This window comes from Ochotona princeps, chromosome 13 (assembly GCF_030435755.1).
Source record: "Ochotona princeps isolate mOchPri1 chromosome 13, mOchPri1.hap1, whole genome shotgun sequence".
NCBI lineage: Eukaryota > Metazoa > Chordata > Mammalia > Lagomorpha > Ochotonidae > Ochotona > Ochotona princeps.
In genome coordinates, this window is record NC_080844.1 from 19,564,220 (window position 1) to 19,580,242 (window position 16,023).

Consider the following 16,023-nt stretch of genomic DNA (forward strand, 5'->3'; position numbering starts at 1 on the left):
AATGGCAAGGCCTGCGCCAGGTGGGCAACAGAAGCCAGGAACTCAGTCCATCTCTCCCACACGGGCAGCAAAGACCCAGCAACTTGAGCCATCAGCTGCTCTGAGTTAGTGCATGTGCAAAAAACAAGTTAGTCGAGAGCAGTGATCTGAGTTTCATGTCACTTCTTTGAGGTTCATTTTAGTTACTTAAAAGGCAGAGAAACAGAGATACTATCCAAGCACTGGTTCATTCCTAAAATGGCTGCCACATTTGGTTTGGACCAGGTCAAAATGGGAGTTTGGTAATTGCGTCCTCCACAAGTACTTAAACCATCTCCTCCTGCAAGGCAGGCATCAGAAAAAAGCTGGAATTCGAAGCGAAGCAGGGCTTGAACCCAAGTACTGTGATGTCACATACAGGCATCCCAAAATTCATCTTAACTGTTACACCAAGGACCCACCCTGGTTTCCCTGCTTCTACATGTGAGAGCCTCAACATCTATGAATTTTTAGGAGGAACCAAGTAGCTCTCCCTGCAGAAAAGGTTTCCTGATGGACTTAGGTACCTTGGTGAACCGAGCAATTCTGCATCACAAACTCAGAAGCGAAAGGAAGGAGGCAAACGGTAAAAAGCAATGTAGATAAATCAGGGTCCACTGATGTTTTCTCCTCACCTACTCCTCCCCAAAGCCGGCTGCTTCCTAATGACCACCCATGACTACCCAGCAAAATTAAATGTATTTCACTCAGAAAGCCTTGGCTGCTGGCACTGAAGAACCCAGAATGTAAAATCAAGTTAAGTGGCAAGCACATGAGATAAAGTTTACTTTCAAAAATAACTTGAAAAACTGATGGTTGAACATATCTAGTGCCTCATGCATAAACTTTAGAGTGAGTTTTGTCATTACTATTATTTGAAAGTGAAGAAAAGCAAAGAAAAATAGTAGCTTATTAGAGTTTCATCTTGAATTTTCACTTGCATTTCTCCGCCTATTTATTTTGTCTTAGATCAAATTTGCGTTGCCATTTTCAATTCTAATCCTAATTTTTCATTTTTTAGCCACCCTGATGTTATCCTTTCTGACCACTTTCAAGCTGGTTGTTTTAAAATCCACAAATTACCTACATCAAGTGTTTACTAGGAACCATTTCATTGCTGGTAAACAGTTGGTGTGCATATCCTGTACTGATTTGGCAAGGCTTGAAAGGAGGTTTTAGGATTTTAAAACTGAATGGATTTATTTATGAGGTACAAGTCTGTTGAGGAAATTGAAGCTAGCATTCTAAAATTCTCCCAATTCCAAATGACTCAGGACCAGAGAAACTTTGAAACAAAACAAAACAAGAAAACAGCAATTAAGAGTCAAAACACTCAAAGATTATGATTTGTGGTAACTTCACTTCATGGTAAAAAGTAGAGGCTTTTGATTGGCAGGCAACAAAGGGGTCATTTTTGGCTCTATGCTTCTAAGAAGTTCAGGGAAAGTGAGAAGAACAGAGACTCGCAGTCGGCTCTTCTGAGTTGATTCATAACAGCCAGTCTTGGCAGTGAGCAATGCTTCATTTCACAGTGAAAATTAGTGTTGCAAATTCTTCACCTCCAGTCCCAAAACTTGAGGCCTGTACTATATTAGTATACTTTCCTAGATAAAGACACAGTGCACTAAACAAGAGTTTTCTGGCATTCGATTACAATGGTCATGGTTTATTGCCTTCTGGTTTATTCTAAGAACTCATCAATTCCTTGGATCCTCACAACAACCTAATGATATGGTTGTGTCTGCCCCATTTTGCACTTTCAAGCACAGAAACCCAGAGATGGATAGATCGCTGCTCAAAATTGAATAGCCTAGACCTCAGCCCAGATTCTTGCTTCGCATTCATGTTCCTAAGTCTCTTCTCATACATGGGAGTTTGTGTTGGAATGTTTCTATCTTCCTGCTTATGACTAGCTTCTGCAGGATATAAATACACCATTTGCAAGGAATGATACCAAACAAATGCATCTCTTATGTAAGTATGTAATTTTCTTGCATTAAAAATGCATCTGTCCTCTTGTTTCCAGTAACAGTAAGATGTTAAGGAAGCAGAGATCTGTTGCTCTGTCACAACTGTAGAAACAATCATTTTGCAAAACCAATCAAGAGTTTGTAAACATCCATAGAGGACAACCCGAATTGCAGACACACAGCTCTGATTAGTAACGAAGTAATCAATCTGATGATTTAAACAAGGCATGTAATATGAGCTGAATAAGAATGTATTCCTACACTGTTTTACTGTGTATTGCTTTGCTTTGTTTTGCTTGGCAACACTTTCCACTGAGAAGGGATTAAAGTCGCAGGCTCAGTGCTGTTAAAATCATATATTAATTATATATGCATATATGGGTGCTGCTTTTTAAGATAAGTAATTTTCCTACTGTAAGAGATATGCCATGAACTCATCTTCAAGGCAATGCTTTATTATCTTTTTCTCAAGAATAGCTCCAAGTCAGAGGACAATTACACCACAAATTGCAGTTTTTCTCCAAGAGACTTTCTCTTGCCCTCATAAATTCACAATTATTTTATTCTGATATTATTGGAAACAGTTTCAAGAATCTGGGTAATTACAGTTAAGATTCTGGTATCTAGAGCAGTCGATATCATCATGCCTGAAACTGCATTTCAAAAGAAAGATATTTCTTTTGGGAAGAGCTGATTATTTCAATGGCAACTCAGGGGAAATTAATAATTGAAATGAAGACTGTATCTCTTTGAAACACACAAAGTTTGAAAAAAGGGCTTTTAGGTTCACTGATGAAATTTGTCCAAATGTAGCTATATTCACTGCCCAGTTTGTTCAAGTTGGCTCTTCAGTTTTAAACATGAAATAAATACCATCAGAATATGAACAGGTAGGGCCATCCTTGTTTGTAGTGAGTTAAACCACCACCTGTAACTCCAGCATCCCTTATGAGTACTGGCTCAAGTTCCAGATTTCCTGACTCACCCTGACTCGGCTCCCTGCTAAAGTATTCAGTGCTCTCCCATCAAAACACTGCCCAAGCACCCATATACCCCAGCTTCCTGGATCGGTTCAGCCCAGTCCTAGCTATTGCAGCCATTTGAGTGTGAACAGTGGATGAATGTCTGTGTCTCTTCCTCTGTCTTTCAAATGAATACTTAAAAAAAAAAATAAGGCAAAGAGGTCAAAAGGGACTCTGATGAAAGATACGTTCTGGGGCTGATATTTGTTGCACATCACCTAAAGCATCTACATGCATTTCCCATGGTAGCTCAGCTGCCTCAAAGGCTGAAGCTCATATTAATGTTCTTGAATTATTTATTTGGGTATATTGAGAGAATAGCAAAGAACCAGTATTTATAAAGTTTTGCTTATTTGAAAGACAGAGTTACAGAGGCGGAGAGGGAGAGAATGAATGAATGAGGAAGAAAGAGATTTGTCTGCTTGTTCATTTCCCAATTAAGCAATCGCCAGGGCTGGGCCAGGCTGGAGCCTGGAGTGCGGAACTTCTCTTGGCCTCCTGTGTTGGTGGAAGAAACTCAAGCACTTGACTTATCTTTGAGTCCTTCCTGGGGTTAATTAACAGATATGCAGATAGTAAGTGGTATTCAAATGGGATGCCCACATCTGAAGAGCAGCTTAACCTTCTAGGCTACAATGCCAGCCCCAAATACTGTATATCTTAAGGAGTTTAAAAAAAAACAGTTAAAGGATTCTTCCCAAGGACAAAGCAGCTGACATTCAATGCCACTCTTTATTTCCTTTATTGTTTTTCAGTCAGTAATATATACATATGTACCAAATATATTAAGAAATTGAGAAGTGAAATTAAGAGATAAAATTATTCTTAAGTTCCTCCAATTTTTTCATAATACTCATTTCGCATGAACTGGCTGAAGTATGCTGGTGTGATGACTTAATAAGGAGACATGAGGCAAAGACTTCTAGTGCAAGCACATGATTAATTTTACTAATCACATGTCCCTTCCAGGTACATTTTTTTCTTCGAATTTTCTCTCAGATTTAGCTATTCTTACTCTTAAGGAGGCAGTAGTTATCTCCAGTAGATCTAATTCGTCTCAAGGTCAGAAGTTTGATCCTCAGAATATTTAGCTTGCAAGAATACTTCGATAGATTCGACAGTAAGCCTTCTATGAGTGAGTGTGAATTAAAATAATAATAATAATAAGCCTCTCTTTTGGAAACTAGCTTTGGGAAGAAAATTGTGACATAAGACTCATTCCCCTTCTACCTGCTATGACTTTGCCCTTTTAGGTTGCAGTGTGCTTCTGGGAGGAAGCCTCTAAGAACATGCTACGGGTGTGTTGTTGCATTCTTATGCAGATGTTTCTGAAGCTGAACTTGCCTACCCAGAGAACTGACTTGTCCTTGAATGCTTTCTAATGGTAATGATGTGACAGTCAGCAAGGCAAATCATTGGTCACCAGGTGAAATTTTGGTTCAGGAATATATTTAAATGAGGAAAAAAAAAACCATACTTCATTAGAGAGATCACTTTGTTATGTGCTTTTTATTCTTTTTTCCTGTGTTTCAGAGGTTCATTTGAAGACTCTACAACCCGATTTTACACAGCATGCGTGGTAGAAGCTTTTGCGTATCTGCATTCCAAAGGAATCATTTATCGAGACCTCAAGCCAGAAAATCTCATCTTAGATCACCGAGGTTATGCGAAACTGGTTAGTGCACGTCCCACATAAAGCTGCGTTTATTTCCTAACATTAAAATCTGTTTTCCTTTTAGTTTTTAAGCCCTAGAATTAGACTCTCAGAATTACAGTCGTCAACTACTTTCAAAAATTAGAGAAATCTAGGACACATTGGAAAATATACTTGCCGGCATGAGCCTATAGACCTGCATTTTCCTGATCAGCTTTCTGTGAATCACAGACCGTAGATACCTGTATTATGGGAAACTCTGAAGCATTTTAATATACTGGACTTAAGAATAACAGTAGTGGGCGGGGTGGTAGGGGAGATCCCTGAGCCTAAGGAACTGGATAATGAAAAATTAAAAAGTAAAAATAACAGTAATGAATGAAAAATAAGCATTATATATAATAACATTACCCAGATTACAATGATTTCACAAATAATGAAAAGCTCTTAGGATTTACTACAGATGGAAGTTCTGTTATTTAAAAATATAAACTTTTGTGGCCTTTGATTAAGTGCTTTATTCTATATTTAAACTTTGGTAATTTTTACACTTTTTAAAAAATAGATATCAAATCAATGGCAACTTAGTGTAGATTCAATCCAGTTGTCTTAGGGAAAAAATAAATTTTCTGCAACCAGGACCCCTCAACATGTTTCTAGAAAAATGAAGGATACATTTTCATTGTATCTGTGCATGTTTACCAAAAGCAATGTATTTGATCTTGTAGCTGTGATATTCATTGCCTTCAAGACAGTTGCATCTCAAATAATTAATCTGAAAAAATTGTCAGCTTCACCAACTCCAGAACAAATTGTGTGGTTCCTTGGAAAGATGCTAAATAGGCCTAAGTTTTATTTTTAATTTTTAGGAAAGGCAAAAATGCTGTTGATTACATTACAGCTCCTGTTGACACACACACACACACAAAATAGCAAGAGATATTTCCAGAAAGAAAAGGTTGCCTGTATTGTTGCTGGTGAAAATTATGCCCAATATTTAAAATTATTTTTTCTTCTAGAACTAGTTTGAGCAGGGGAACTTTGATTCCACTATGGATGATTCTGTTTGAAGATGCATTTCTAACACGGGCTTGCTTTGATTTGTTTCTCCTCTCCGTGTCCTTCAGCAAAGTAACCTGTCATATATTAACCCAAAATGGCTGAAGTATCTTGTTTTTCTTCCTTTGTAAGGTTGATTTTGGCTTTGCAAAGAAAATAGGGTTTGGAAAGAAAACATGGACTTTTTGTGGGACTCCGGAGTATGTGGCCCCAGAGATTATCCTGAACAAAGGACACGACATTTCAGCTGACTACTGGTCACTGGGAATCCTAATGTATGAACTTCTGACTGGCAGGTATGAATGTTTACAAGGAATTTCCGAGAAAAACCACAAATAACTGCTAAACCACACTGTTGTTATTCTGATGATATAGTCCTAAAGCTGCTTTCAGTGCGTCTTGGTAACACTGTTGTCTCAAATGACCAGGAATTCATAAAAATAGGCTCCAAAATCAATTAGGGAAGGTCAATCAATGAAATGTCAGTTTTTGTTCTTATGTAGGATGAATTAGCAATAATATGTGAATGTGAAAAATGCAGTGCTTATGTTTCAGACATCTGAATTTAGTGATTTTGCCAAAGTGAAGCAAGGTAAGTGATACAACTATCGGTATCAACTTCCCATAGATGAGGACAAGTTAGCAATCGTAGTATCTAAGTGGTATGGGGATGCTTTCAACATTTTCTCTGTAATATTACAATCATCAGCAACCGAAAAAGTAGTGAGGATATCTTAAGGTGTAAGAACATGCTACAGACTCCTAAAAAAAATAACAACACATCATCATAACATATGCCTGGGAGAGCAAGGAGTAACAGCAGTATGATCTGCAGAGTCCAGAAGAGTACAGGTTCCTTCAGGGAGACTGGTAAGATCGTGAGACACCAGCTAGGCTGTACAACATGAGTTGAACCTAGGTGCAGAAGAGAATGGAAAGAGAATTCCTCACAGGGTCTGGCTTAAAGCCATTGAGTGTACATGGTGCATGGAAAAAGTAATGGGAGGGACCCGGCGAGGTAGCCGTGGCCTAGCGGCTAAAGTCCTCACCTTGAATGTGCCAGGATCCCATTTGGGTGCCGTTTCTAATCCCCGCAGCCCCACTTCCCACCCAGCTCCCTGCTTGTGTCCTGTGAAAGCAGTCGAGGACGGCTCAAAGCCTTGGGACCCTGCATGCACGTGCGAGACCCGGAAGAGGCTCCTGGTTCCTGGCTTTGGATTGGCTCAGCTGCGGCCATTGTGGCCACTTGGGGAGTGAATCAGCAGATGGAAGATCTTCCTCTCTGTCTCTCCTCCTCTCTGTATATCCGACTTTCCCATAAACGTAGATAAATCATTTAAAAAAAAAGTAATGGAAGAAAAGTATGAGTCACCTCCAAGGATCGTGACTGCTTGAAACTGCATGCTCGGATTCCCTATAAAGAGGGAATTATTGAGTATTTTTCGGTAATGGAATCAGTGACATGTTGGAAGTTATGTGTAGGGAAAATTAGAAGAGGAATGGGAATTCTGATTTGAAGGTTATTCCCGTGATTTAAGTGTAGGACGCTGAGGACCTAGAAAAGGGCAACGAGAATGGAAAGAAAGATGTGAAAAGGAGAGGAACAATGTATGAAAGACTTAGGGAACTGCCAATGCGTGGTAACCACTCCGTAAATGCTGACCGCCACTGGTAGTGCTACCATTGCTAAAAACAATGTTGCTTGTGAAACGCCCATAAATGGAAATCCATTGGTACATTTGAAGTGTCTATGATCATCTCAGATTATCTGATGCAATCCAAAGTTTTTCAATAGTCTGTCCAGAGGAAGCCATTTTAAATGTATTGCAGATTCAGTGAACAAATACTGGGATGATTTGTAGAACAGAGAAGTTGGAATTCAGTATATACATGCAAATTTAATCTTCCCAGTGTGCTGTGTAAGTCAATTAACTGAGCTAAAATGTTAGTCATGACATTATTCTTTATATGTTTAGAAGTTTATCTAAAAATTTTGTTAGAATTATGTTTAAAACTAGAATACACTAAACTGTAATAAATCCTTAAGAGAAGAATCCTTTGTTTTGTAAAGCAGAAATTCCACAGATCACAATATCTGACTGGAATGTAATAAAAACTAGAAATAGCAAATTTTAAAAGAGAAAAGTCTACACCACAGGGTCATAGAATTTATAGAACATCAGAGAAATAATAAATCAAAATTTTATAGTTTGGCCTAAACTGAAAATCTTACGGACTTAAGTATGAGGACTCAAGAAGGTCGTGGAAAAAAAAATTAAAACATGAGCGTCTGTGATAACTTTCAAAACTTAATGAAAGAGGTTATTACAGAAATGATTGTTCCATTTTTTAAAAAATTATTTGAAAAGAAGAGTGACAGAAAAATAGAGAGCTCTTCAATCCACTAGTTCACTCTCCAGTTGGCTGCCATTTCCTGGGCTGGTCCAACCAGAAGCCTGTAACTCCATCTCCTACATGGGTGGCAATGGTCCAAGTGGTTGGGCCAACTGCTCCCGCTTTCCCAGATGCCCTAGCAGGGAACTGAATTGGAAGCACAGGAACCAGCAGTCAAATTAGTGTTCTGATATGGGATGCTGCCACCACAAGCAGCAACTTAACGTGCTGCACAACTCCAGCTCCTATCAAAAATTGTATGCAAATAAGCTGTTTTTTCCCATCAGCTTGTTAAAGTACACTCGAGAACCATGAAAAATACTCATCATGATTAAAGACAAATGAGCTTAATCAGCACCCACTTCAAAAAATGTAAAAAAAAGAGAGAGAAGACTTTTTGTCAAAGACTGCAGAGTAAAAATAGTGTATTCAGTTTTGCTCCCTTGGCCCAGTGAAGTGATGGTGGCAGTCAGGGGCAGAGGTGGGGGAACATTAGAATAAAACCCGCAGGATGGTTGTCACAAGGTATGTTTTATCATACCAGCCTTCCAAACACTATGTAGTGTGGCAGAGGACTAGGAATGATGCTGGCAAACCTCCTTTAACCATTATTGTGACTCAAAAGAATTACTATCCTGACTGGCATTATTACTGATTAGCAATTGCAGCGGTAGCAATTAGAGGACTGGATGGATCCAAGAGCAAGAAATATTTGCCAGAGACCTTCTTCAGTCCCACTGAGTAGCGGAGAAAGGGGACCCCTAGAGATGTGTAATCCTCCCTTGGAAGGCCTGAAAACTGAAGGCAATCAGGGGAAAGAAGACCAGTAACTGTAAGATCAAAGGAAGAGGACTGGACTTCACTGTGAGCCGCATGACCTCCTGAATGTGGCCACCCTCCTCTCCCCTCAAAAAAAGACAAAATGACATAAATCATGTGGTGAGATTTTTATAAGAGAAGTCCTAATGAAAGCTGGTGAATTCCCATTCGCCTTTGCCCTCCAAGCTGCCCTGTTGTCTTCTTCAGGATAGCTGATCCAATTTAAGTACAATCAGAAGAGGCCCAAATGACTCAGTCCCTAAAGCTCTCACCATCACAGCCTCCTACCACACACACCTCCACTGCTTTCTTCCTAGTTATGTTCAAGGATCCACAGGTGCCCTCCTGATTCAGGAAATGACTTAAGTTTAGATTCAGTTCATCTATTCTGGTCACACAGCATTGCTCTGGTGACTGACACTGAATTGAGCAGGTAAAGGGAGATTTCAGCATTCAATCTTAGAGGACAGTCTTCAATGCCTGAAGCACATATTCACTAAATAATTACTGAATTAACATGATTTCCTATTACTTTAATCTGTTTAAGTAGATGCTTTGTTAATTTCAGTAATAAGATGCATAAGTAAATGGCAATCAAAGAACTCATGGGAGAAATTAAAGAAATAGATTTTTACCTATAATTAATTTGAAGATGTTGAAATCATGATCTCTAGAGGGTAATCTCCAACACAATTTCCTGTGTTCTTTAACAGTAGAAGTAAAGTAGCACAGTTTCCAAACACCACAGAACTGAAAGTCGTGCAATATAAAATATAAAACAGAATAACAAATAAAAACAAACACAGGGTGGTAGTAGATATGCTTGAAAAAGATATAGAAAAAACACAAATGCCTATGAATAGCATATTTCAAGAGGACCAGAAAATAGGTAAAACTCAAATCAGAAAGAGTTGAGTTAGGGGTTTTTTGATCCACAATAACAATAGGGAAATTGATTCAGAATATATTCACATTGTGTCCAAGTGTAATTTCCTAAATTTGATGATAAAGAATAATCATACAGATATCAACATCCTAAAAGCATATGATGTAAGTTCGAGTGGTTAGAGGATTAGTTCTGATTGTTCTCAACCTTCTACTGCACCTGCAATGCCAAAAGGTAGTCCATAGACATATACTACATAGTCCTTAAGGAAGGAGGAAGTCAGAGAGTGTAAACCAAGTCACACATACCAAGTTTTCTTTAAAACGTGTCAATTAAAATTTTTGCCCATCTCAAAAACCGGTAAATGGTCAGGTCAACAACAAGATGTAATACAGCAATTAAGAATAAAGGAGCTGGCAAAACGATTGATTGATGAGCTTGAAGTCTAAACTAGGCCTTAGATTGATAGAAATCTAAGTTTGGGTTTCTTAACAGAGTGCAAATAAAATCTTTAAAATAATAATAAAACCAACAAAAGTTAAGGTGGAAGGGAGAAGATAGAAATAACTGAAAGTATATTGATTTCTCATTATTAGTCATGATAGTTTATCATTGAAATATAAAAAAAGCTGATTAGATTTCTTAAAGCATCTCTGAGTTCTAGAGAAATCATTTAGGACTTAAATTTTTGATTGGTGAGTCACATTTCAATGATATTTCTTTGAACTTTATCCATTAGCTTAAAACTAAATCAGTATTTGGCTTTTTAATATATATTTATTCATACATATAGAGTTCTGTGTGCCTCCATCTACTTAGAGAAATGTATAAAATTATGTTCATTAATTGTTGACTATTAGTGATATTTGGGGCAATTGGTTGATGCTTGCTCTTTTAGTAAAGATGAAACCTGAAACTACTTTGTAACAATTATAAAAGGTATAAGAGTCATCTCTTAGTTATCTTAGTTCTCTGAAAGAAGCAAATGAATAGAAAACAAAAAGCATTAAATTGTTAACAAAAATTAAAGATGCAATTTGTCTCCATGTTTTAAGGTAAAATTCAAAACTGGCAGTCACTGAAAAGTACAATAACTGTTTGCTCAGCCAGAGTGATACAAATCCTGTATTCACAGAATAATACATTTCCAAGGAAGTTCTGTGTTACAATGCCCCTTTTGAACTAGGGGTAATTTGAAGGAGGGAACTGTCTTTCCTGACCCTGACATAAAGCTACACTCTAAGGACAGACAGGTATAAAACAAACAAAGTCAAAACATCCTTACTAGCATAGACGATACCTTATGTTATCTACTGAGAACTGACGAACAGGAAGGGTATGATAGGAGAAGCATAATTCTGTAAAAGCATCTGTTTAACAAGAAAGTATTGATTAATCATGTATTAATTGCTCTATACCCTGCTAATACTGCAGGGGAATATAACTTCATCTGGAAGGGAAGAGAAAACATAAACAAGAAATTGTGCAAAGGAAGAGGTAGTTACAAAGTCCAATGGTGTGAAGTTCATATCAGATAGGTTGAACTAGCTTTTATTACCAGTTGTATTAGGTGGATCAGAGCAATCCTTTTGTGGAAAGCAAAATAACACTGAACCTGAGACTTGATTTGCCAGATAAAGGTAGGTAGGGGTTCCAGGCCTAATAAGTACTTCCTGAGGTGCAAACATGCTTAGTGATTCGGGGAAGCAGAGAGGTGACTGTTGGAGCTGGATTCCAGCAAGTGAGGGTGGCGATGCCACACAATGGAGGGGCGCTGTTATTCTTATGGCCCATCCTAATGCTGCTGCACAGCATCCCAGCTGCATTTGGTGAGTAAATCAGTGCCCCCTTCAAAAACAGCCAGAGACCTGGGAGGGGAGGACTGATTAGACATTCCAGTAGAAAGAAGTGAGGAGAAGAGTAGATGATAGACTTGGCAAAACTCCCACAGGGTTCTGCTCCCAAGCAAGTTTTATCAATGTTCTTATTTAGAAAAGTACACTAATCTCTCTCGTCATGTCTTTGCTTCTCTCAGCCCACCTTTCTCAGGCCCAGATCCTATGAAAACCTATAACATCATATTGAGAGGGATTGACATGATAGAGTTTCCAAAGAAGATTGCCAAAAATGCTGCTAATTTAATTAAAAAACTATGCAGGTCAGTATTTCAAATACCTTATTTTTCTAAAGGATCTCTGTGGAAAATTTACATTACTTACAATATTATTATGTTATTTTTAGGGACAACCCTTCAGAAAGATTAGGAAATTTGAAAAATGGAGTGAAAGACATTCAAAAACACAAGTAAGTGCTCTTTAAAAAATCTTATTGATTTTAATGTTTAGAAAACCTGAAAAACACTTTGAAGTTAATCGTCTTCAACTGACATGGTTGTCTTTAGGCTCATTCAAAGATGGAGTATAGACGAGTTAGCCTTTGGAAGGCTGTTCTAGTGTGTGTCTACAGCTTTATTTAGACCTATCTCCTGACCTTATGGTGTCCCACAGAACAAGTCTCCTGAATTCAGTTGCTCCCAGTTCACACTGACTGGTATTTTATTTCTAATACAAACCAGAAACAACAAATATTTAAGATTTGATTCTACTTACCACAAGAAAATGAAAAGCCCAATTCTTCCACTCTATCGTGCTGCATTTTCTATGAAGACAAGGTGTATATTTTCCAATCATAGTCCAGTTGGACGACATGTCAAGAGAATATGCATGAAGTATGATCGTTTTAAGTAACCATACAACCTTAAACATCTGGCCTAATCTATATTGCCTGCTGTTCTAAAGCAAAGCCCCATTTGGATTAGACAAACATTCACATCCTTGTCCAAAGCACTTGGTTACAAATACCAATAAGTATCTCAAAGGTCTTTTATGAATTTGATAGAAGCATCTTTTCTAAGATCTCACAAAAATAAATTAACCTCATGTTGTACTATTTACTGCTCATTTTTACAGAAAAGTAGTATGGTTTTGGCAACCTGTTTACGAAGTATTTTCATCCTACTAAAAACAAAGACGATGGGATAAGGGAAAGCCACTACAGTGAAATGAAACACCGCACACTGAATCGGGGACAGAGATAGAAAGTTGCTACTTTGTCCTGACTTTTCTTGCCTTGATTCTACCTATTTAAAATAGTCTATAAGGCACTCAGCCAAGCATATTGTAATGCTCAGTGTATTATAATGATAATGGAAGTTACAAGTTCACATAGATATCATGACTGAAATTAGAAGGGAAAAAATACTATCTGTTAACTAGTGTTTTAAACTTGACAGTTATACTTTAGAAATTAAGTATGTAACATTTTCACATAAAAATAGGTAACTTCTTTCTCTCCATAAGAACATGTTACGGTGTATTGACAAGAGTTTAACTGAAGGCAAAACACCTTTACCCATTTACGTCTGTCCTTTTCTAGGTGGTTTGAGGGCTTTAACTGGGAAGGTTTAAGAAAAGGCACCTTGACACCTCCTATAATACCAAGCGTAAGTAGATGGTCCAGCTTGTAATTGTGTGATACATTTGTTGGTACATATATAATAAAAATCTGTTAATTATTTCTAAAGTTATATACCATGATGTTTACATACTGTTATATCCTAAAATCCAAGCAGTGGGGGATAATTCCTGTACATGTTTCATAGTAAAAGTTTCACTCAGATAAGGTAATTAAAATAGGTAAACTCATACATGTGTACACCAAGGAGTTTAACAACTCCGCAGCGGCGAGCTTAGCAGCTTCCTTTCCTGGCCAGTGCTGCTCCATCTGCAGCCCTGCCCTTCCCCCTTGAATCAGAAGCACTCCGGACACAATTGTGTCCTTGCATCCTTCCATCAGGCTCCGAAAGATGCTCTAACCATCTTCAGGTTGTTGTTGGTGGGGGTGGTTGTAAATGCAGTTAGTTCAAAACTACGTTTAATTTTTGAGCAGCACCACATCTGATAAAATGTGTGGCATTTCAAGGAGGAAAGAATTATTTCATGCTCCCTGGACATTTGATGTCAGTCCTCTCCTTGGGGCTATCAAAGCGCTCTACTTTGTACAGAAAGCTTTTGCCATTCTAAACTATTTGTGTCAGTACTTTTTATTCATCAACAAAGCAAGACTGCCATTACCATGTCTCACAAAATTTGAATGTTAACTGCATGGCATAAAATTTTGTTTTTAGAACAAAAGAAAGAAGGTAGAAGAGATAAATATACCAACTTTATCCTAACTTAAATATGTCAGGAATCTCCTTTTATGCCACACTAGTATTAAATGGGCTTTTACTAAAGCTCTGTAGAATGATCCTGGCCTCAGTAAATGCATGGGAGTTTTGTTCAAGTTTAGAAATGAAATTGCGTAATACTTAGAAACGTTGCCAGGCTCTTACCTGCTTCCCCAGCCTAAGCAGTCTGCAGTCCGCATCGCCCTTCCTCCACAGCGCTCCTGAGGTCTGTTCTTCATCTTCAGAGCATGGAGCTCTCCTGTATCTTGAGACCTTGGAATCTATTATTCCATCTTTATTGAACACATTGGTTTGTGAGATTTAAAATAATACAACACCACAGAGGCTATGCGGGAGCACTGTTATACTCTCATGGTATTGCATCATTTTTTTCATAGCACCAACTGAATTTTATAACCATGTAATATTTATTACCACTGGAATATACCTTCAGCGGTTAAGAACCATGTCTCTCTTTAATCACTGATCATCCCATTACAAAGTGCACTGTTTAAAAAAGAAATCACTGGATAAGAATTAAATGTAAAAACTTTCTAAAATTTCATCTCCCAATCCTGTTGTGAAAGGGAACTATTTTAGGTTTCATTCTCTCGTTTTCCAGGTTGCTTCACCCACAGACACAAGCAACTTCGATAGCTTCCCTGAGGACAACGACGAACCGCCGCCTGACGACAACTCAGGCTGGGACATAGACTTCTAATGTATTTCTCTTACCTGCTTCTGCCTTGCTGAAGTCAGCTTTTTCCGAGACACAGCTGCCAGCAAACCTGAGGGAAAGAGAGAAGATTTGTGCTCGGGGTCACCATGATGCCTTTGATTGATGCTGCTCCAGTAACTACAGTGGCATTAGGACTTATCGCTTAGATGACAATAGTGCTTTTTACATGTTTTCTGTTTGAATCTACAATAGCAGTTGACATGGTGGTCCTGAAGCAAAGCCTTTCACCAGTAAAGAGATGTTTTCTACTGTCGCAATGATCTTGCTTTCGTCTGATTCTATTGTGAAAGACTATAGGAGGAAACACATCCAGCAGGAGTCTGTACCTTGTTAGAACCATCAAGAGGAAAGAGTCATACATTGGGTACGCTAGATTACCATGGTACAGAGGGCTATTCCCTTTCTTCAAATGAAGGTTGCAGGATCTGTTACTGCAAGCTGGTGTATATACCGTACTCAAGAGGACCACGTATCTGTTGGTCACAGTGTTCATGTCAAACCAGTGCTACAAGTTTCATGATTTTCTTTCCCAGCAGTGATGACAAGACTGAATGTTACCTTTTCTTTCTGACAGATTTTAAAAATTGATGATATAAGCACAACTGCTCTGGGGTATGCGGAGACCTCTCATGGCAGGCAAACATGCGTTTTTACAGAGGATTGAAAAACAATGCATGATACTTGTTTTTTGATAAATTGGCATGACAGAGTGGTTAGTAAAGCAATTCACAACACCATTTCATATTTTTAAAAAGTATTGTGCTTAAAGATGGTCCTGAGATTAAATGACTAGCAGCTAATTGGTTTTATTTATTACCTAACAAACCCTCAAACTGAGGTTTAAAATATTCCCTTTTATAAAATAAACCCATGCAGTAGGGATAGGTAGGGTGGGAGGGATTAAGACCCATCCAAAAAATAACTATAGGTGCTATGTATATCTTTCATCTGTAATGTCAATGTCTAAACAGACAACACAAATTTTAATCATTACATGTGTAGCCAGAGACTCAAGCATTTCCACGAAATTTATCAAACCAACTTCTGTCAGATTTCACACATAACAATTCTTGAGTGGAGAGAGAAAGGAATTGCAAAACTTTTGGAACTAGCTTCTTGTCTTAGGCCTGAACCAAAAAAAAAAAAAAAAAGTAAAAGAAAGCACAAAGTCAGAATTATTAAGTTGTACCAGATAAGAATTCTATCTATTAAGATCAGGAAACAAGACAAGGAC

General features: G+C 38.0%; 1 protein-coding gene across 4 annotated transcripts in view; it reads left to right on the top strand.

Annotated features, from left to right (window-relative positions):
• PRKG1 (protein kinase cGMP-dependent 1) overlaps nucleotides 1-15,050 on the top strand; it is a 1,159,635-nt gene extending 1,144,585 nt beyond the window's left edge. For all 4 annotated transcript variants that reach the window (XM_004583389.2, XM_004583388.3, XM_058671972.1 and 1 more), the window contains 6 exons: nucleotides 4,544-4,685; nucleotides 5,856-6,019; nucleotides 11,858-11,980; nucleotides 12,064-12,126; nucleotides 13,258-13,324; nucleotides 14,673-15,050. In XM_004583389.2, the coding sequence (XP_004583446.2) occupies nucleotides 4,544-4,685; nucleotides 5,856-6,019; nucleotides 11,858-11,980; nucleotides 12,064-12,126; nucleotides 13,258-13,324; nucleotides 14,673-14,771 (658 nt within the window). In that variant the 3' untranslated portion in view covers nucleotides 14,772-15,050. The remainder of the gene's footprint in view (nucleotides 1-4,543; nucleotides 4,686-5,855; nucleotides 6,020-11,857; nucleotides 11,981-12,063; nucleotides 12,127-13,257; nucleotides 13,325-14,672) is intronic.
• The last annotated feature ends 973 nt before the right edge of the window (nucleotides 15,051-16,023 follow it).